Source organism: Corvus kubaryi, unplaced genomic scaffold (genome assembly GCF_017639235.1).
Source record: "Corvus kubaryi isolate FWS band 111438036 unplaced genomic scaffold, C.kubaryi_AGA036_p1.0 37396, whole genome shotgun sequence".
NCBI lineage: Eukaryota > Metazoa > Chordata > Aves > Passeriformes > Corvidae > Corvus > Corvus kubaryi.
Genome location: NW_024581135.1, coordinates 18,513,596 through 18,534,327, shown reverse-complemented (window position 1 = coordinate 18,534,327; position 20,732 = coordinate 18,513,596). Strand labels below are relative to the sequence as shown.

The following is a 20,732-nucleotide window of genomic DNA, read 5'->3' as shown; positions in this document are numbered from 1 at the left end:
GGTTTTCTTCTTTTCTTTTTTTTCTTTTTTAGGTATGTTCTTAGCTGAGATGATTGAGAAGTACTTCGTATCCCCCACACTATTCAGAGTCATCCGACTTGCCAGAATCGGTCGAATCCTGCGCCTCATTAAGGGCGCTAAGGGAATCCGCACTCTGCTTTTTGCTCTGATGATGTCTCTTCCAGCTTTGTTCAACATTGGGCTGCTGCTCTTCCTGGTCATGTTCATCTATGCCATATTTGGCATGTCCAACTTTGCCTATGTCAAGAGGGAAGCTGGGATTGATGACATGTTCAACTTTGAAACGTTTGGCAACAGCATGATCTGCCTGTTTCAGATCACCACATCCGCGGGCTGGGATGGTTTGCTTGCCCCGATCCTTAACAGTGGGGAGCCAGATTGTGACCCTAACAAGGCTCATCCAGGGAGTTCTGTGAAAGGTGACTGTGGCAACCCTTCTGTCGGGATTTTCTTCTTTGTCAGCTACATTATCATATCCTTTCTGGTAGTGGTGAACATGTACATCGCTGTGATTTTGGAGAACTTTGGTGTTGCTACTGAAGAAAGCGCTGAACCTTTGAGCGAGGACGACTTTGAGATGTTCTATGAAGTCTGGGAGAAGTTTGATCCTGATGCAACACAATTCATGGAATTTGAGAAATTGTCTGATTTTGCAGCAGCACTTGAGCCTCCTCTTCATCTACCCAAACCAAACAAAGTCCAGCTTATTGCAATGGATCTGCCCATGGTGAGCGGTGACAGAATTCACTGCCTTGACATCTTGTTTGCTTTCACAAAGCGTGTATTGGGGGAAAGTGGGGAGATGGACGCCCTCAGAATACAGATGGAAGATCGGTTTATGGCATCCAATCCTTCTAAAGCTTCCTATGAACCAATTACAACCACATTGAAACGAAAACAAGAGGAAGTATCTGCTGTCATTATTCAGCGTGCTTACAGACGTCACCTTTTAAAACGAACAGTAAAACAAGCTTCCTTTATCTATAACAAAAATAAAACTGAAGGTGAGGCTGGTCAGGGTATGAAAGATGAAATCCTTATCGACAAGTTAAACGAAAACTCATTTACAGAGAAAACAGACATAACCGCATCAACAGCAGTTTGTCCACCTTCTTATGATCGTGTAATGAGGCCAGTCAAAGAAAAGCATGAAAAGGAAGAGAAAGATGGTCAAAAATAAGAGCAAATAGCAAGAAAAATCATATATGTGCAAAGTAGTTCATAGCCTGTAAGGATCACGTGTTTGTGTCAACAGGACTCCTGAAGGAGGTCTATGCCAAACTGACAATTTTTACAAATATACTGTACATTAAAGGTCAGTGCCTATTAAAAGACAGTGACCCCTTGTCAGCTACTGTGACTGTGATAAGAAGAAACAACCTTGACAGGAGGTTACTGTTCTCACTACCAGCTGACACTGCTGAAGAGGAGAGAAAAAAATGGCTACACAGACTGTAGGGACCAGTTAAAGGGGTGCGAAACCAAGTATTTGTGTGCTTAGCATAAAACAATATGGTAATTGTATCCACTGTTTGCATTTCAACTGCCACATACTTCATATTTTTACAAAATCTGTGTTGGTGGATTCATCTTGTTTTTATTCATATGTTGTTTCTTATATGTGACTATTTTTGTAAATGGGGCTTCTGTTGGGGAAGGGAATTAAGTACACCTTTACAGGTACAAGGGCCAGGTGTTCTATTATACAACTAATATACACACAGAAATTACTTGCATGAAGGCATGCTGCACTTATAGATCATGCATGAAAATAACATTAAGTCACAAAGAACAACAGGTTTTTTTAGTACAGTGTTTCTGGAAAGGAATAACAGATTTTGAGGTGCTTAATTAAAGTATTCATGTTGTATCATGTTCAAACAAGTCTTAGTATGCCTGTAAAGTCCTCTACAACTCACAAGAATAGTAAATATGGTTTACTTTTTGCACAGACCATTAAGTTTCAGAAGGTGCAAACTTCTTCCTAGGTCTGGAGTCACAGATTTTGTCCTTGTCAAATGTCTTTCTGCGTACGAATACTAAATGAATCTGCCTCAGCCCTCCAAATTGATCAAAAAGAGCCCTCTATAAAGTTGTTCTGCTTTATCCTGCAGTATTGTTTAGCCATCTTCAGCTCTCAGTAAGGTTGATGTTGTACACGTTAATGAAAAGCCCTCTGATATGTAAATAATTTTTAACCAGTGGTGCATGTTTGAGCAAACAGATAATGACTTTAGCACATTTATTGCATCAAATATGTACCACAATAAGTGTAGTGCGCAAGCGTTCAACAGGTAAAATTACGTATTATCTACCATTATAGATAGTTTGGATGCAATCAATGCATGTTTCTATTGCCTATGCTGCTATTCCTTTGACAGACCAGGATTCTTAAACATGGGAAGCCATACATCAGAGCTAAATGAAATAAACTACTCAAAAAGACCTCATTCCTCCATACCATTAAGCAATATTTTGCAGCTATTTAGGAGCTTGTTTTACATTTCTGAATTTTCAGTGAAAAAAAAGCATATAGTGTATATCCAAACTGTACAGACATGTTGAAAACTACTAGACCTGTTGAAAATAATGTTAGGATTTTATAAGCAAATATAAATACTGTAAAAATCATTTTATTTTATTTTTCAGCATTATGTACATAAAACAAGAACTGAATTTTATCTTCAGGTTGCTGTCACACCGTTTTTGTTACTTTCTGTCCATATCTTTTCACACAAGAACTCCAGAGAACAAGATATAACTAAGTGAATGGATACCTGTAGGTTCTTATTTTTTACAGTATTTGCCAACATATCAATAATTTCTGCGAAATAAGTTCATAATTTGCTTCTAAAAAGCTAAGGTTTTTTTTGCAGTTGGGAAATGATCTAAAGTTCAAATTGAATGTCTAAGCAGTGCCTGCATCATGAGTTTTCAGACACAATCTTTCTTTCACAGAATCCTGAATCTTTTCTCATATTTATTCACTGATTTTTTTTTTACATTCATGCTGCACTAGAACAGTTCTAAATGTTATCTAGGGTTCACAGTATTTTTTCACAAAGAGAAAGTAGCAAAATTGTATAATCCAGCACATCAGGACATTTTATGTTTCTTACACAGGAAAATTAAATATAGATTACTTTTATTAAAATTATTGACTAAATCTGTATTAGTGAACTGCATGCAGGAAAATGCTATTACCCTAACTGATGCTAAAGAACATTATTAATGCGTCAAAATAATAAAGATTACATTTTTTATTGTACTTTCCTTTTGTGTTTATTATCTGACATTACTATAAAAAAGGTATGCTTCTAAGCCACAGAATGAGAGGATACTGAAAACAGCCAGCTATGCTGTTCTTCCATGTAAGAAAATCCTTGGGGCTTGCTTGTTAGTCACTAATTAGGAATTTCTTTTTTAATGTGTGTTAGACAGTGAGCATGATGCTTCTGCATGTATCAGTAGTTCTGCCCTGAGTGACTTCATGCAGCAGCTCCATTCAGTGGGGTGCACAGCCATTGAATACCAGAGCTGTCCTGAGTGTGTCCCAGGAGGCTCAGAGCAGTTACAGAAAAGAGAAGTGGGCATTCAAGAGTTTATAAAGACAAAACGAGGGCTGAAAATAATACTAGATCCATGACATTCCGCAGCTTGGATTGAGAACCAGTTTATTCTTGCTGGGTACTGTTCACAAACAGGCTACAGAGCATCTCACATTTGAGCACATTTCTGAAAAAGGCGAAATGGTGTTGGAATGAATAAATCATCTGTCTTTTCCTCAGGAATTTTAAGACTCTCTCTGGCAGCATCACGTTCCTAGAAGCAATCATTTGTGAATACCGATATGGAAAAACACAAATGCATCTGGAAAGTGGGCCTGTTCCTTATTCTTTATCAATTGCTTCAGTGAATTTCTGAAAATATTAATTTTATATGTTTACATAATTTCTATATTGCATTCCCCTACAACTTACAATGAAAACACTCAGAGGTGAATACTGAACTTAGTAAGAAACCAGTTTATGACCAATTGTAGTCTTTACACTTGCTTCAGTGGCTAATGCAGAAACAAAATTTCATAGCATTTTCCCTGAAATTCATCAAAAATCTTTCAAGGGAGGGAAATTTTTCTTTGTAAAATTGTTCTGAAATATATTACGAAAAAGGGAATCGAAAACTTTGATAAAAAATGCCTCAGTATTGAAATGAACTGATAAGTATTTTCAGATTAATATGTGGAAAAATATGTCTTAAAAGTTACCTTAAAAAGTACATTAAAAAAATACTTTTTTCTCATACCTCTTATAGGTTTTAAAGAAGCCTAAATGTTGCTTCAGAACAAGTCAAGCATAACTTAAACATAGCAGGACATTCAGAGGATTGTCTTGGCCAACAAGGAAAGCCAACTATGCTTATTGCATAGTGCTTCTTTGGCACCTTCCTGATGCTGGGGATGAGAAGTGTGTGACACAGGAATGCTATGTGTAATGGACTTGCTAGGAAAGGTCACTCTGAGCGCTCTCTGCTAGAAGAGCCAAACAGCTGCTCCTACAAACTCCGTGCAGGATGGGTTCTGCTCCTTGGACTTGGTGGCATTACTGGTGGCTTTCCTGCCGGACGGTCTGCACACCCACTCCAAAGGAACGCTCTTTAGCATCCTTTGTTTCTGCTGTCTCGAAATGATGGCTGAGGATGCTTTCACCTCCAGAGGAAAACCTGAATTTTACTAGTCTTTGCAAATCTGATTCTGCAGGAGGAAAGAAAGGAGGGGGAAAAGACGAAGTTTCTCTATCTGATTTGACCCCGTTGCTATTGTATTTCTAAGAGAAGTGTCACATAACTTGAAGTACTCGGTTACATTATGAAATGTGGGCCACTTATTCGTATGTTCAGCCAAGAAAAGCAAGGAAATAAACACATTCCCAAAGCTTCCATTCGGCATTCCGGCTGTGAGCGTTCCCGAGGCACAGCTGCCCACCCGCCGGCAGGGAGCGCCAAGGCGCTGGGAGCCGTCCCGCCGCTCCCTCGGGATCGCCCCGCGCTGTCGTGTCCGCCCCGCCGCCTTCCAAGAGTTTTTCTTCCCGTGTCTCTCCCGCCTCCTTCCCGTCCAAGCCAATGGCAGGAGGCTGTCCTCACCCTTCCGGAGCCCCCCCCGCAGTGGCGTCGGGTAGCAACGATGGACGCTGAGGTGCAGCAGGTGGGCGCCACCGCCGTCCCGCCCCGGCCGAGGGAGGGAGGGATGGGGGCGGCCGGCGAGCCGCAGGAGGGGCCGGGGGAGCCGGGCAGGAGTGCGGCCGGGCCGGGCCGGGCTGAGACGGGACGGTGCGGTGGGCGCGGTATCCCCGGGGCCGTCCCGGCTCGAAGCGTTGGCACCGGTGACCCGCGGCCGCTTCCCCGCAGGCGCTGCTCAATTACTACTGCCAGGAGGGGCGCTTCCAGCACGCCCGGGCCGCGGCGGACGAGGCGCTGGCGCGGCTGGGCGGGGACCCCGTGCTCCTCTTCTACCGGGCCTACGGCGCGCTGAGGACAGGTAATGGGGCGGGCCCGTTCCTCCCGAGACGCTGGGCTTCCCTGCCTCGCCTCCCAAAGCTCAGCCGCTAGTCTGCTGCGCAGGGAAAAGCGATGTTTACGGAGTCTGAATGTATTCCATGTTGAGTAAATTACCGGTTGAGTAAATTACCAGTGTGTTATTATCTGTCACCGCTCCTCCTTAGTTTGAGTGAAAGTGATCTGGACAGCATCGTACCAAAGTGAGAAATAACAATTTTTTTTTTTTTTTTTCATGGTTACATCAACGTGGGTCAGGTAAGTGGGTTCCTTAGAGGGAATTTGAGCCCTGCCCAAATCCATACTGCATTTGATTAGAAAGTCACTAGTGTTTCCCAGCTAATAGCTCTTCCTTTCAAAGCAGATGTGTCTAATTTTGTTGTCTCCTCTGTCTCAGGGAAACTGACAGCTAATACCTATTGGGGGATCTTTGTGTAAATTATACTGTTCTAAGAAATTTATTTAGCTACATGTGTATTTCAAGGATGTCACAAAATATTAACAAGTAACTCAACATGGAGGAGGGCTGAGACTAGTCTAGGAAGGTGTTCTGGTTTTGAGGTAGTGTGTTTGTTCCCAAACTCCCAGATGTTCTTGTTTGTGTAAGAATCCTGTCATTTTTCAAGATACTGTCTATTCTGCTGATGTTCAAAATATTTGCACAAACAAGGTAAAAATCCTGGCTATATAAAGAAACAGGAACAAAAAGAGCTGCTCAATGCCCTGTATAAAACAAGTAAGAAATATGATTTTCATCTTTATCACAGTTGGCAGAACTAGCACACAATTCTTTTCAAGTTCTTTGCATTGAGGTGCTATTTTCTTTCCTGTGTCTGTTTGAAAGATGTGCACAAACAAGTGGATATAGGCATAATGAACAAAAGGCATGGAAGAAAAAAATAGAAGAGAAAATTTAAGACAAACTGATGTTTGATGAGGATATTCTTTGTCTTGAAAAGTGTTACAGCTTATTCTGTGCTTGTTTTCACTAGGTGATGTCCAAGAAAGTATTCGACAGTTGGAGTCTATTAAAAACAGACAGGAGGTGTCACTTTGTACAATGATGGCTCTGATTTATGCCCACAAAAAGAGCCCTAATCCAGGTATGCTCATTAAGACATGCTGTTTCATGTTTTAAACAGCTGTGTTTGAAGGCCTGAGAGTTGTAGGCTAATTCTGCCTAAGTTAAAAAGGTTTGCTCTGGCTTTGCATTTGACATAGGATCTATTACTGAATTGAGTGATGCTTACCAAGATTGTAAACAAAACTCTGAAGCACAAGAGTGAATGTTAAAATAAAGCACCCATACCCACACACAAAATCTGACTTACCTCCTATGATGAAAAATCTTTGAAGGAAAAAAGAAATTGAATCAAGCTTCCTCTGTTTGTTGTTCTCTCATGTCTAGTATTGATACTTCTGAGCAGAACTGCAACTTGAACAGTCTTTAAAGCCACGCCATTTCTATCTTTCAAGTTATCCTGACCATACAAATGGAGAAAAGAATTTTGTGAATTTTGGTATTCCTTTCTCCCACCTAAAAGCTGGGGTGATTTTGTTAGGAATTACATTCTCAAAGTAAGAGTTGGTTTATCAGGTACATTGAGTGGTTGTTAAACTTTTGCTGCAGTATCTTTCTCACTGTGCAGATTTATAACTGCTATTGACAGTTAAGCAATATGATGTGAAACAGCTCTGACTAATGGCATCACTCTTACTTGAGTCCCTGAGGATTAATACTGCAGGACAGCAAAATTATCCTGGATCTCAAGACTCTCTGAGAGTGAGAGCCTTTCCCTCATTCATTAGGTGGGTCACCATGTCATCGCAGGAGATCAGGTTGGCCAGGCAGGGCCTGCCTTTCCCAGTGCCTGGCTGGGCCTGATCCCCTGGGTGTCGTGTAGGTGCTGTGTGATGGCACTCAGTAGTCTGATCCATGACCTTCCCTGACACCAAGGTCAGGCTGACAAGCTGATCTTTCTTCCTGCCCTTCTTATAGGTGGACATCACACTAGCTAACCACCAGTCATTTGGGACTTCCCACTTCTGGGACCTCCCCATCAATCATGTTGACGGGAACCCTTTTCTGCCTTTTCCATCTGTAGCTGATAAATATTACTAATTGGGTGGGATTGCCTGCATGTTTATCAAGGTACAATAGAGAAAACAGTGTTTGCTTTGGTAGCCCTTGGCTTATGTGCTGCTCCTTTGTAATATCTTGAGAGGCTATCAACAAGAGCTCTGAACAAAACCTTTTCAGATCGAGATGCTATTGTAGAGCTGGATGCAAGACTGAAGGAACAACGTAAAACAGCAGGACAGCAGGCTCTGTACTATGCTGGCTTGTTTTTGTGGCATCTTGGTCGTGAGGACAAAGCCCGTGAATATGTTGATAGAATGATCAAAGTTTCTGGTGGTGGTAAAGAGGTAACTGGTTTTTACCTTTCTTTAATGTAAAAGATTAATAGGCAGTAATGCTGTTAGGAGGTTATTCTGAACTATTTTGTGTTCTAGTACTTTCTTTCTTAATGTCATAAGTTCATTTGACACAGCTGAGTAAACTGCCATAATGATTTTTTTGTCGACTAATACTCATTTTCACTTAATAAATAATAGATAATGGCTTAATAAATGAAAAGAAATCACTTAATAAATGGAAATAATATGCAGTTAAGCATGTATTGCTACTTGATACCAAGCCGCATAATTCCTAGCAAAAAAATAAGCATCTGGATCTGAAGGCTCAAAAATACCCAAAGGATTTGGGTTTTAAATTTTCAGCTGTTGTTAAAGGCAAAATTTGCCTAGGTTTTTACTGAAATAAGTGTTGTATATAGCATTGTCTTTGGCATTTATATATAGAGATCACAATTCATTAGAATCTTGTATCTCTAAAGAGATTTCTGAAAACTTATTAACGTTATTTTTTTAAGGCGGGTGTCAGCTTCAGTTCAAGGAGAGAAACATGAAAAACTGGGGGTATTTTTTGTTGTCAAACATCTTTGAGGCAGAGCTGTTAACATTGAAGCCATAATTGTACAGTAGTATTAAACAAAAATGTTCCTCCTCTGTGTGGTTCAGTACTTGTTTGGTTTGTAATGGTTGATCTATTACAAATTAAAATCTGCAACTATTCTAAACATTATTTTCTGAAATTATGATTTAAGTAATGGCTTAGCTTTCAAACTAACAGTGATTATTAATTTAAATAGGTAGTTATTTTAAATAACAACTAATTTATTGGCTAATTTATGCTAATGTAGAAATAACTCATGGTAGTGGAGAAATAATGAAGGACATCACAAAGCAATAGTATGGTAATTCCTAAAAAGACTAAGGATAGTTCATTTTGGTGAAACAGCAGTATTTATGACTTTGCTTATTGAAACAATAGTTGTTTGTTTTTGTTTGCTAGTTTTTGTTATTAGGAAATACTGTTTGGATATATTGCTTAGTATGAAATATTTCTAGCTGATGTATTTAAAAATATTTGAAGTAATTAATTTTTTTACAGACACATGCATACAGATGAAAAAGTACATTAGTATTTAAATATATATTAAAAAAATCTAAGTTCACTTATGATTAGCTCTTTTTCTAGTTTCACAATACAAAATTATGTTTATATGTTTACTTCGATTTTTTGAAACATGGTTCACAGTGTTTAAACTTGGTCAAATAGGATTTGCTTAGTGTATACTTTTTTGATACAATACTTTATGTACTCCTTATATGGAAATACAACACCTGCCTTTATTTTAAAAAATGATCAAGTATATAAAGTTTAGCTGGTTTCCATTGCATAACAAAATCATGACCCTGATTGTTAGCAATTACAAAATATGGCTCTTCTACTAACCTTTTGAGTTTTAAATACAGAACTCATTTCTTTAATTTTATGTTCTAAAGAAGCTAGTGATTTTTTGTATTTTAAATATATGTTTTGATGGCAATTATAATTTGATTAAATAGTTCAGGACTTCAAAATAGGTTTTATTCACTTAAGCTATAATTAATGTTTGAAACACATAAGAGAAATAAATTTCATTCATTACAAGTAATAAGTTCTTCAAGGAAAAGACACATTGCACCTTTTAAAAGTTTGGGTGTTCTTTTAATAATACTTTTGAGGATTTGAGAAATGTCAAGAATTTTGTCTTTTACATACATGTTTTTAGTCAGGAAGTAGAAGAAAAACCTCAATTTTCTCACTTCTTTCAGCACAGTATGTTTCTCAGTGTCTCATATAAGCATTATCTTAAGAAAACATTGTGCAGAAATGTTACAGAAAATATTCTGTCTAATGTGATCATTTCTGTGAGTTTTTGTTCTGACTGCTGAATATGTTAGACTTGTTTGTTGCCATTGATGTTATTTTCTATTTCTGTAAGTAAATGCACTATTTTATTAATTTAACTCTGGAATAAATTACTGAAGTTTTAGGTTATGCTAAAGGGTGGTTATAATTATGTCTCTGAAGTAGTTATAAGTCCTTTATTTAGGTTATTTCTGCTTATTGTATCTTGTATAATTTTCTGTTACCTGGTTAGCAAAGAATTCCAATTTGTATTTTGTTCACAGGGGTTAATTTTGAAAGCATGGCTTGATCTCACCTGTGGGAAAGAAACTCACATTAAAAAAGCTCTGAAATACTTTGATGAAGCACTGCAGGAAGGCAATGATGTTTTTGCACTGCTTGGTAAAGTAAGTTTAGTTCATTATTTTAAATCTTCGTAGATGTCATATTAGTCTTGTAGAGTGATCAGAGAGATGCTGAGAAGAGTAGTGCATAATGAGTTTGTCCAAGGAATAGAAATACAGCTCAGACCCTGTAGGTACTTCAGGGTTCTTTAGACACCAATGTAAAAATAAAGGTATAGATTAAATACAATCAATCTAAACTTATATTGTGGTTATGATTTTGCTATGCTTGCAAGAAAACCTTTCTATTCATGTATTTATATATACAAAATGAGTTTCAAATCACTTGAAAATTTAAAAATGTGTGGTCTCTTCCTTTTTGCATGGGACACCTATGCACATTACAGAATTGCTGTGTGCCAGAAAATAGTAGTTAAACACTATAGTGAGATTTTTTTTTTTAATAGTGTTAACACTCCTTTTAAGTTGTCATTAGTTTGTTTCATGTGTTCATTTGTGTTCATAGAATCATCAATGATTATATTTCATTAAAGGAGTGGCATGAATTATTTTCTTTACACGTTTTCTGTTTCAGAGCATATTACTTTATATCGCAGACATTGTTACTCATTAACATGATGTTTGTTTAGCATTCTAAAGCTAAATGTAGAAAAATTGTTCAGTGAATATTAGAAGAATATCCTGAATTCAGGAGAGTGTGCACAATAGTATTTGGTTAGGTGTGTGTGCTTGGCTGCATGTGGAGCACTGAATTAGATTAACAGTATATGTCAAATGTAGTTACTGTAATGAAGTTTCAGACAGGCAGCTATCTCACTAGGGCTTAAGAAATTAACTCTCAGAAGCTACTGTGTTTGCACCATTTCTGTCTTAAAAAGATGAAATAAAATGACACACATACAGTTACCTGGAATATGGTAAGTAAATTCAAAGCATCAAAGCAAAACAGGGTCTAAGTCCTAAATTTATTTCTAGTTGAATTTATTTAAATCTGTGATACTTGACTTCTGAAGTAGTTTTGTATTTTTAATACCCTGCAAATCACATTGCAGTTAGAAAATTGTTAATTCTGGCAACAACAGTTACCTGCTCAGTGTGGGTTTTTACATACCCCCTCAGGGCTTGAATAAATGTTTTATCAGTGGGTTGTGTTAAATATCCTAAAATTGTGGGATACTTCATACAAAGTTATTTGAAACCTAATAAAACAATTTTACTCTTCAGTTATGTCTGTCTTTTTCTTGCTTGCAACTGACTAGTAAGTTGTAAATACTGCAGTTACCTTTGTTAGAGAGTGCTTACCACACACACCAGGCTTTACACGTCATCCTTTGCTATTTGAATGTTGCAATGTGTCTAGTTGTCATTGATACTGAGGTAAAACTATTACTTCACTAAAGAGTTTTGTCTCCCTAGCTCTTTTTCCTGATTTCTGTATGAAAGAACTTCTGGATCTTCCCACCTGTGTGAGTGTACAGGCTTTTGATATGGCTTCTTTTCCTTCCATTAGGCACAGTATTTTGAGGTTCGACAGAATTATTCAGGAGCTCTGGAAATTGTGAACCAGATAATTGCAAACTTCCCGAACTTCATTCCTGCTTTCATAAAGAAAATGAAGCTACAGCTAGCCTTGCAGGACTGGGAGCAGACAATTGAAACAGCACATAGGTTGAGTATGAAGTAGCACACTACTAAATTATTTTCTTGCCATGTTTACACTCTAAGGACACTTTGAAACAAAAGTAGATAAATTTCCATTCATCGTTAATGAATCTGAATTGCTTGCATCAGTTTTTTTTAAATAGATTTCAAGTGAATTAAGTTTTATTAGAACTCAGCCTTGCAATTCTGTGAGGATACTACGTCAAAACATGAATCCGTTTTGGATGGAAGAGGGTCTTTCTTCATATAGGCATGAAATAAGAGCTGTGCTTTCATTTTGATCCATGATGTAAAATGACTGCGAAATACAAGTTATTCTATTCCTGGTTTAGGATAAAATAGATGATTGAGCAAGGGTTTGGTTTGGTTTCTTTACATTCACCTTTTGTTTGGCTTTAGACTATTGCAGAAAGACCCCCTCAATTTAGAAGCCATAAGAATGGAGGCTCTGCATCATCTGTGCAAGGAAGGAAATATATCTGAGGTGAGTCTTTTTATTAGCAGAACGTTGAGCAAAACAGTGCATGTGGCATCTAGCTCCTACAAGGGCTATCTTCTTTATGTATTCTCCTCATATACTTTGTCTGGTCATGTGCTGCACTGATCTGCAGGAGGTATATTCACCTATTCTGATTTGAATGGCTACTCCAGCTTATTGCTGGGGTGTTTTCTGGATGCCAAGGAAAAGATAATTTCTAACCTCCATCTTTCCAGAGAACAGGTGTCAAGCCAAACAGAAATGTGATCTGGACAGTTAACTGAGTCATGTTGATTTGAATCATTGAAGTGATCTTTTTTGTTTTACTGCTCTTTTGATAAATTCATAAGTTATTGTAAGCCTTCCATTATTTTTAAATCTTTTATTAATTGAAATAAGGGAAATAATGAGGTCTTGTAGTGATAGATTTTTGGGAAGTAGGTCACATTTGTTACACCTGTGTTTTGTTCACCATTTTTTGACAATTACTGTGGGGTTTTTTCAGCTCTAAGAATCCTATGCTACTTTTCCTTCCACTCCCAAAATCCATTGTTTTGCACAGGCATATATGCATGTATTTTGTATGTACGACGCTTGTGCCATTTTTAAGGAAGTTTTGAAATAGTTGATCTAAATTGGCAGCAAAAATTCATTCTATATTTTTTCTCATTATGCAAAAATACTGGTATAATTTACGTGAAAATTTAGCAAAAAAAATGTTCTCATTGTGTTGTAGGTGCTTTCAAGTTCTAGAAGAAAAGGTATTGACTTTGTTTAACACATTTTCAGTTATTACAAAGAACTCAGTCATTAGTCTACTTATAATCAAATTTAAGTCTAATGCACAATCATGGGAAGTATGGAGAAGTAGTGAGAATTGCTCACTTCACTCCAGGGAAGCCATCCGAAAGGAACCTTGCTGGACACAGTAGAGTGTTAAGTGAAGATTCTGGGGTAAAATGTCACATGTAACTAAGAGCCATGTCTAGGGAAAAATTTCAAGGCCTGTTTGATTTACACATTTCAGGTGCCTGCATCTAAAATCATATTAAAAAAACCTGTGTACCTTATTACTGTATGCCCTGAAAATCCCCTTATGTGTTTTGAGAAGCTAATGTTAAAAGTCTGAGCACTTGGAAGTGCTTTGCTTTTGAGCATGTGTGTCTTTATTACACTGGAGCCCCAACAGGATTCATAGATCAAATTCCTCAGACTATCTTGCTTTATGGGACTCCTCTGTTGCATCAGACTTAGCTCAAGTCTTTCACCTTTTTGGAGCATGGATAAATGACACATGGTCTGCTTTATTGTCACTTTACTACCCCAAAGTATTTTCTTAGGAATTCTCAAGTCTAACTCCTTGCCCTGAAAACCTCTGAATTTGTATTTCAAGGTATTAGTGCATTGTAAAAATGTGGCTAGTTTTTAGTGAAAATTGTTCAATTGTCCTAATCTGTTAATTGTTTCTATTACTTATTATTATTTCTTTTTCTCCAAGGCTTCAGCAAGACTGGGAGACCTAATTAAGGCACTGGATAGATTAGAGCCACGTAATTCTGAGCTATTCTGCAAAATGGCTTTAGCTTTCAGTAGAACAGTGAGTATGCTTTTTTTCTTTTCTTAAGCAGCATACAGCTATCTATATATCCTGGGTTTGTTCTATTTTTTGGTAGGCAAATGTTAAATGTTTACTAAAACGTAGAAAATTGTGGACAGTTGAAATAGATTAACTCTTGTAGCCTTGGTAACCGCATTTTTCAAGCCTTATATTCAGTATGAATTGCAATGCTTAATCCATCTCCTTTCAGGAATGGTTTTACTGTTTGCTTTTAAGTGAGAAACAGTGAAAATACTCTCAAATGTTCACCTACCATATTCTTACTGTAGGAAACTGATAAGGTTAATCACATAACCTTGGAAGTGAAGGTTTCTTTAAGCTCTGTATTTATCAAAAATTGCTGTAAGGAAGCATTCAACTGTTCCTTATTGTACGGTATTATATATTTATGTTTGAATCCATCCCACTTTAATGTCACCATTTTTATAGACTTACTACAGACTAATTTATTCTTACATGAGATGTTGTCTCAACTGATCTGACTACATTCAGTGTGTTTGTCTAATTGAATCCGAAAACTAAGAAAAACTTAAGGCTTAAAGATTGTTCTTACCATTAGTGTGGCCGGAACCAGCTCATCCTTCAACATACACAGACATTAGTTGAAAAAGCATTTGATTTGGCATCTGACAATGCAGAATTTGCTACTGAACTTGGCTACCAAATGATTTTACAAGGGAAAGTGAAAGAAGCTCTAAAATGGTACAAGACTGCTATGACACTTGATGAAACAAGTGTTTCTGCACTAACTGGTAAGGTCTTACACTTCCTTTTGATTTTTTACTGGACAATGCTTTTTTGATCAAATTTTCCTATTACTGGTAGTAGGAAAATCTAGAACTATTAGAACAGGAGCACTAGGTTGTATTTTCAGATTCATGGTGTGCTTTCTTCCTTGTAGCCAGTGTCTCCTTACTGGATATGTCTTTTGGTCTTCCTTTTTGAAAAATGAATCTTTTCTAAATTAGAGCTCTCAAAGTAATAGTAGGAACAGACATTTTGCTGTATTTTACTTATTTTTTTATTTTATTTCTATAGTGCTTGGGAACTGGAGAACTCTTAGGCACTACAAAAATAAGAAAACCAAGGGCAGGTGATAGAACAAGCTGTCCGTGTCGTCATTTGTGTCCAAATTAGATTGAAAACCATAATCAAGTCAAAACATCATACTTTGGATGTATGTGTCACATCCAAAAAAACCCCACTTTATAATAAGTCCCATTTGTGTCAAAAAAATTGAGAGTAAATATGTCATATTTGCTTGACAGATTTCTCCCTGTATATTTTTTTTTCTCCTTGACTATGCCATGGCCTTAATATTAAAACTTTAGATGGCAGGAGTGGTTTGTGTGTGCGCTTGAGGTTGTTTTCCTTCTTGTAGTTCTTCTGAATTTAGAGGCCAGACTTTATGGTGCTTCTGCTTAGTCTAGAACCACTTGAAGATTTACTATTTCTAAATGCTTTATAGCATATTAATGTATCAATCATGTATCATCTACCCATGGTTTTTCTGAGTATGTAAAATTTGCATTACCATAAGTCTCAATCCGTTCTTTCTTTTCATGTCACTGCTTTGTGAAGAGGTTGAGAGAAAAAGTTAATTCTGGAAAAGAAAGCATGTGCTTGACTAGGAAGATGAATTGGCAGTGAAATCTTCCCATGTGTTACAGGAATTATCCGTTGTCAGCTAATACAAGGTCAATTAGAAGATGCGGAGCAGCAGTTGGAGTTTCTTAATGAAATTCAACAGTCCATTGGGAAATCTGAGGTAGGAGACATCTTTCTTCATTGAGATACTTTGATTACAATCTGAACTGTGGCCTTCTATGATGTGTTCTATATTTCAGTCACTTGAGTCGAGCATTCTTAATGGACTACTGTTAAGTCTAAGTTTCTGTTTTTCTTCCTACTTAAGTTAATGTGTTGCTTAACTTTGCAACACAAGGCTGTTTGCTTGCAGAGCAAAAATATCATCACTTTCTAGCTGTGTTTGTTCTCTGAAGATGTTTGAAATGTGAAGGAGGGACAAGTATTAATTATTTTCAGGATTTTGTGATCAGACAAATGTAAAGGTTCTTGCACAAATTAAAGGAATGAATTGGTAGAATAATCATCAAGTGTCCTTTACAACATACTAAATGTCTTACAATATCCCTAAATAAAAAGAAGAAGTGGCTAACATTAATAATTATGTAGTATTTTATGAGTAACAGATAAATGTATCTGGAATATGCAGAATGTTTGGGGTTTTGTGTTTTTGTTTCTTTTCTGTAGGAATTATCTTTCTTGCATGCAGTCCTAGCTATGAAAAAACATAAGAGACAAGAAGAAGTTATTGCTTTATTGAATGATGTTCTGGATACTCACTTTTCATCTTTGCATGGATTTCCTCTTGGCATGGAATATTTTGAGAAACTAAACCCTGATTTCTTGCTAGAAATTGTTAAAGAATATCTTAATTTTTGCCCAGCACAGGTAAGCAGCTGTAGATGACATCTGTTTAAGAATGGGAATTACTTCATTTTGAGATCAGTTAATCATGAAGCAAAGGATTAGAAAATTTTCCCTCTTAAAATGTGAATTTATTTGAAGTAAGAGTACATTTTAAGATATTACACCACTGTTTAGTCAAAGTAACGATAAAAATACAGGTTTTGTGATGTGAGCAAGTGGCAGTAATGACATCTGAGGAAACTTGGGATATTTATTCCATGCACTCTGTAGTTGTACCGTCTTAGTATCTCTTAGGAAACTGTAATGATACAGTGAATAGAGCTATCTCATTGTGAAACTGGGATGTTCATACTGACCACCCTATTCATGATATTTTTGTTGGCTTAGGATATCTTTTCAATGTACATAAATTCCTTCTTTTGCGTGTTGGTAAAAATCAGTGGAATACTGCCTTTTTATATTATTGTTAATAATATTATTGTTGAAAAATCTCACTTGCTTAGGAGGCTTAATTTTCTGTGGCTGAATTTGTGTGCTCTAGTTTTGGCAATGAAGGCACGTAGAACTTAATAAATTGAATGGGGAACTGACATCTTTAAGGCAGAAGAAACACATTTAAAGTTTCTTTAAATAGTGTCTTCCTTAAATAGATTATTCTTCTGAAATAGCTGGGAGCTGACTTCTGTTATCCTGTCATTATTTCTAGCCTAATTATAGACCCTTTCCATAAATATGTTTATGTAGAGTTTTAAAATCTTAACAGGAAAACAAGTAGCTTTCCGTTGCTATGAACTGCCTCACTGTCTATAAGAAAATGATAATGTTTGAAAGTCTAAAACATCAGTAGCAGTGACATTTTCATGTCACAGATGGAGATGATAAGAAGTGTCATTCTGTGAGGGACTTTCTCATCTGAAGACCTCCCTGAGATACGTTCCAGAAGTACTGAATGGCAGTGATGGGTTTTAATTTGGAATTAAAACTGCTTTTCTGAATTGTTGTTCATAAAAAGATTTTTAGAAGAAAAGACAGGCTTTTGCTGAAGTTTCCTTTATCTCTTTATTGCAAAAAGGACTGTCTGGTGTTTGAAAGTGAGGAGTTAGCTAGGTGGTGGAGGCTTCCACTTTGGTATTGGAGATTGCTGCTTCTCCAGGACACCCGTCCTGTGGAAATACTGTTTGTGGACAGAATGATGTTTAGGTTGCCTTTTCCTCTTTTAATGTATAAACCAGTTAGCAACTAGCTAAGGTAATAGAAGGAAATGAATAATGTTTATAATAAAGAGCAACTAAAACGTGGTATGTTGTACTAGCAGTTTGCATGAAAGTAGATATTTTTCAGCAGCTGTTTTCAGTTTGTTGCTAGCAATATGGTTATGTTCTGTGGTGTGGGATGAGGGTAGGCATGACAGGACCAGAACCTTTTCTTCCCAATCTTCTCATCATTCATTTCAGCTTCAGCTTTCTTGTAATTGAATTTATGGTACTGCTGTGTTGAATGAGTTGACCTGGTAATTCAGAGTGTTTATGGCCTGACTCTTCTGCTTATGTCAGGTCTAAAGTGTTTTGTGACCCTTGAAGTCTCTGAGACTGTCTTATGTTCCTGCTGATATCAAGCAGTTGCCCCTTAAATTTCAAAGATATTTTTTTTTTCTATTGCTTCACAATGACAGCTGCTTGGACTGAATGAAATAACAAGGCTTTGCTAATGCTCATTTGAGTTTAAAGTGAAGCTCAGACTTAAAATGAAATCTAAATCTAAAACCTGTTGACTCAAATGCTGGTTTTTATTAGTTTGTTGGGGTTCTTTTTGTATTGCTTACTTGTTTTTTTGCTCCTAGCCTACGAGTCCTGGGCAGTCTCCTTCACCCCTTCTCAAGCACTGTGCTTCAGTTCTTGAAACTGTTGTAAAAACTGTGCCCGGTCTTCAACAAGCTGTCTTTTTAATTGCAAAAGTGAGGTACTTGTCAGGTAATAGTTATATGAATGGTTAGTTAACCGCCTCTAGTTTATTTAATATAAAAAATTAATTTCATACTTGTGACACATAATGAATATTTCTTTCACTGCAGGACAATATGTTACAGCTAAGTGAAGAACATTTGCACTTCCCTTTTTTGTCATTTATATAAGAGTATCTTAATGGTACAGACATATAAATATAGTATTTTTTAATCTATTTCTTCCCAAAAAGTTAATTTATTGAATGATTTACAGATGGAACAATGGGAAAATATCATACCTTTGACCTGCTTTTGATTTTATGTCATAACCTTAAAATACTTCGTATGAGTTTATTCACTAGATGCTGACATTTATTAAAAAAAAAATAGGTGAATAAAAATGCTACATATATAACCTCTGTATTTCATATCAACTGCTTTTTCACTTTCCGTTCCTTTCCCCACTTCCTAGGGGATATTGAAGCAGCCCAAAATAATCTACATTACTGTCTGGAAAGGAGCCCTTCTTATGCAGATGCACACTTACTGATGGCCCAGGTGTATTTGGCTCAAAACAATACCAAACTATGTTCTCAGTCCTTAGAACTTTGTCTAAGCTATAATTTTGAGGTGAGTTGAACAAAAGAATCAAATAATTTTATTCAGTCAGTCATCTGAAGGTGTATGGTTTTGTATGTAATAATTTTCAGCTCAACTTTGTATAACTCTTCCACTACAAATTTAATGTCTAAATGTTTATATGAATGTGGTATCTGAATATTTATCAAAGAAATGACAATGAGGACAAAACTAACACCTCACTAATTTTACTTTATGTGTCTTATACATGGCTGTATGGGATTTTTGATTTGTTGGCATCAGTGGAACTTTATGTAGGATTAGTAGAGAGTTGGGAACACTGTACACACACCCCAAATTAGGTCTGAGTTGTGCCCAAGTGTCTTGAGACCACTTACCTGAAAATTACCATTTCTTCGCAAGCGTGTCCCATCTTGCTTTCTTCCTCCAGGTGATGCAAGAATGCTGAAGATTAATTAGGTTCCTAATTGAGGTCCTTGCTATTTCACAGAGCTATATTTTCCTTACAGACTTCTATTTTCATGTGAAGTATGTTTTATAAAGGTGAAGAATGGCATGCAGGACTTGTGCCAAGTAATGATTGTATACTTCTTTCAGTCAATAGCCTGGTGAAGTGTGCACACAGCAGCATGGGAGACACTCAGAATACCTTAAAATTCAGTCTAGTCTGAAATAAAGCAGCAGTGAATGTTTTTCTATCCCAAAGTCTCATCCCTTGTAATAGTTTTTCTTTGTAATTAAAAACTTACTAAATTACTACTTTGCGTATTCTGAAAATTCTTATATTTTCATCATTAAATTTCTGAAATTGAATTTGTGTATATTTGGAGGAAAAAAGAAACCAAAGTCAATATTAAAACAAATCTTGCAAGGGGTATGAATACCTCACATCAAGTAAAATTTAGAAACTCTTTATATTTTTTTAGGTGAGAGAACATCCTGTGTATCACTTAATTAAGGCCCAAACCCAAAAGAAGGTGGGAGAAATATCAGAAGCTATTAAAACCTTACAGATGGCAAGGAATTTGCCTGGAATGAGAAAACCTACAGCTTTCTCAAAAACAAAAGGAAAAAGTATTGAAATTGATGCAAGTGATCGTGTGTCTGTGTTCCTAGAGTTGGTAGAAGCTCATCGTTTGAATGGAGAACCGGTAAGATGGCAAGCTTGTTAAAATACAAAACACACCTGAAAACAATTCCCTCTTCCCATTCCCATTTCTATTAGTTCAGAATAGAAAGCCATCACTTCTTTTACCAAGAGGATTTACTTAGTGAAATTTCCAACATGTGAATATCTGATTTGAGAACTTAAGTACAGCGGGGAAAAAAAACCTCCTTGCAGGTGCTCAGTTTTGAGACTACATAAACCATTTCATACTGTTGGTGTTCATTTGCTGGGATGTAGATCCCTGTTTTGTTGTCATAATGCTATTAGCAGTAGTTTGGGTCACATCTTTGTGTAGCAGCATCCCCACTATCAGCTGTGTCTGGATAAGCAGTAGGACACTACGTATGTGTAAGAATATAAGAGAAGCCATACAGTCCTGTGGTTTGGAGGCCAGCCTGCTCAAAGCAGGAGCTGTTAGAGCAAAGTGCTAAAGACATTCTCTAGTTGAAGTTGTATATATGCAACGCAAATGTAATTTTCTCTACTAAAACTTTTTTTAGTCGTCTGTATCACAGCAGTTATATTTAAAGAATCAAAAACATTATAGCAAAACAAGTGGATACTATGGTCTGGA

General features: G+C 36.8%; 2 protein-coding genes across 6 annotated transcripts in view; both read left to right on the top strand.

Annotated features, from left to right (window-relative positions):
* The window catches only part of LOC121670479 (sodium channel protein type 1 subunit alpha), a 93,324-nt gene extending 90,035 nt beyond the window's left edge, over positions 1-3,289 (top strand). For both annotated transcript variants that reach the window (XM_042040757.1, XM_042040756.1), the window contains one exon: positions 33-3,289. In XM_042040757.1, coding sequence (XP_041896691.1) covers positions 33-1,201 — 1,169 coding nt within the window. In that variant the 3' untranslated portion in view covers positions 1,202-3,289. The remainder of the gene's footprint in view (positions 1-32) is intronic.
* A 1,489-nt stretch (positions 3,290-4,778) lies between these two features.
* The window catches only part of TTC21B (tetratricopeptide repeat domain 21B), a 35,024-nt gene continuing 19,070 nt past the window's right edge, over positions 4,779-20,732 (top strand). Inside the window, exons 1-14 of one of the 4 annotated variants that reach the window (XM_042040765.1) lie at positions 4,779-5,224; positions 5,428-5,557; positions 6,567-6,677; positions 7,835-8,001; positions 10,156-10,278; positions 11,747-11,904; positions 12,298-12,382; positions 13,875-13,973; positions 14,554-14,746; positions 15,665-15,762; positions 16,269-16,469; positions 18,289-18,418; positions 18,863-19,020; positions 19,917-20,141. In XM_042040765.1, coding sequence (XP_041896699.1) covers positions 4,889-5,224; positions 5,428-5,557; positions 6,567-6,677; positions 7,835-8,001; positions 10,156-10,278; positions 11,747-11,904; positions 12,298-12,382; positions 13,875-13,973; positions 14,554-14,746; positions 15,665-15,762; positions 16,269-16,469; positions 18,289-18,418; positions 18,863-19,020; positions 19,917-20,141 — 2,214 coding nt within the window. In that variant the 5' untranslated portion in view covers positions 4,779-4,888. The remainder of the gene's footprint in view (positions 5,225-5,427; positions 5,558-6,566; positions 6,678-7,834; positions 8,002-10,155; positions 10,279-11,746; positions 11,905-12,297; positions 12,383-13,874; positions 13,974-14,553; positions 14,747-15,664; positions 15,763-16,268; positions 16,470-18,288; positions 18,419-18,862; positions 19,021-19,916; positions 20,142-20,732) is intronic. The other 3 variants (XM_042040766.1, XM_042040764.1, XM_042040767.1) reach the window with 3 other exon arrangements.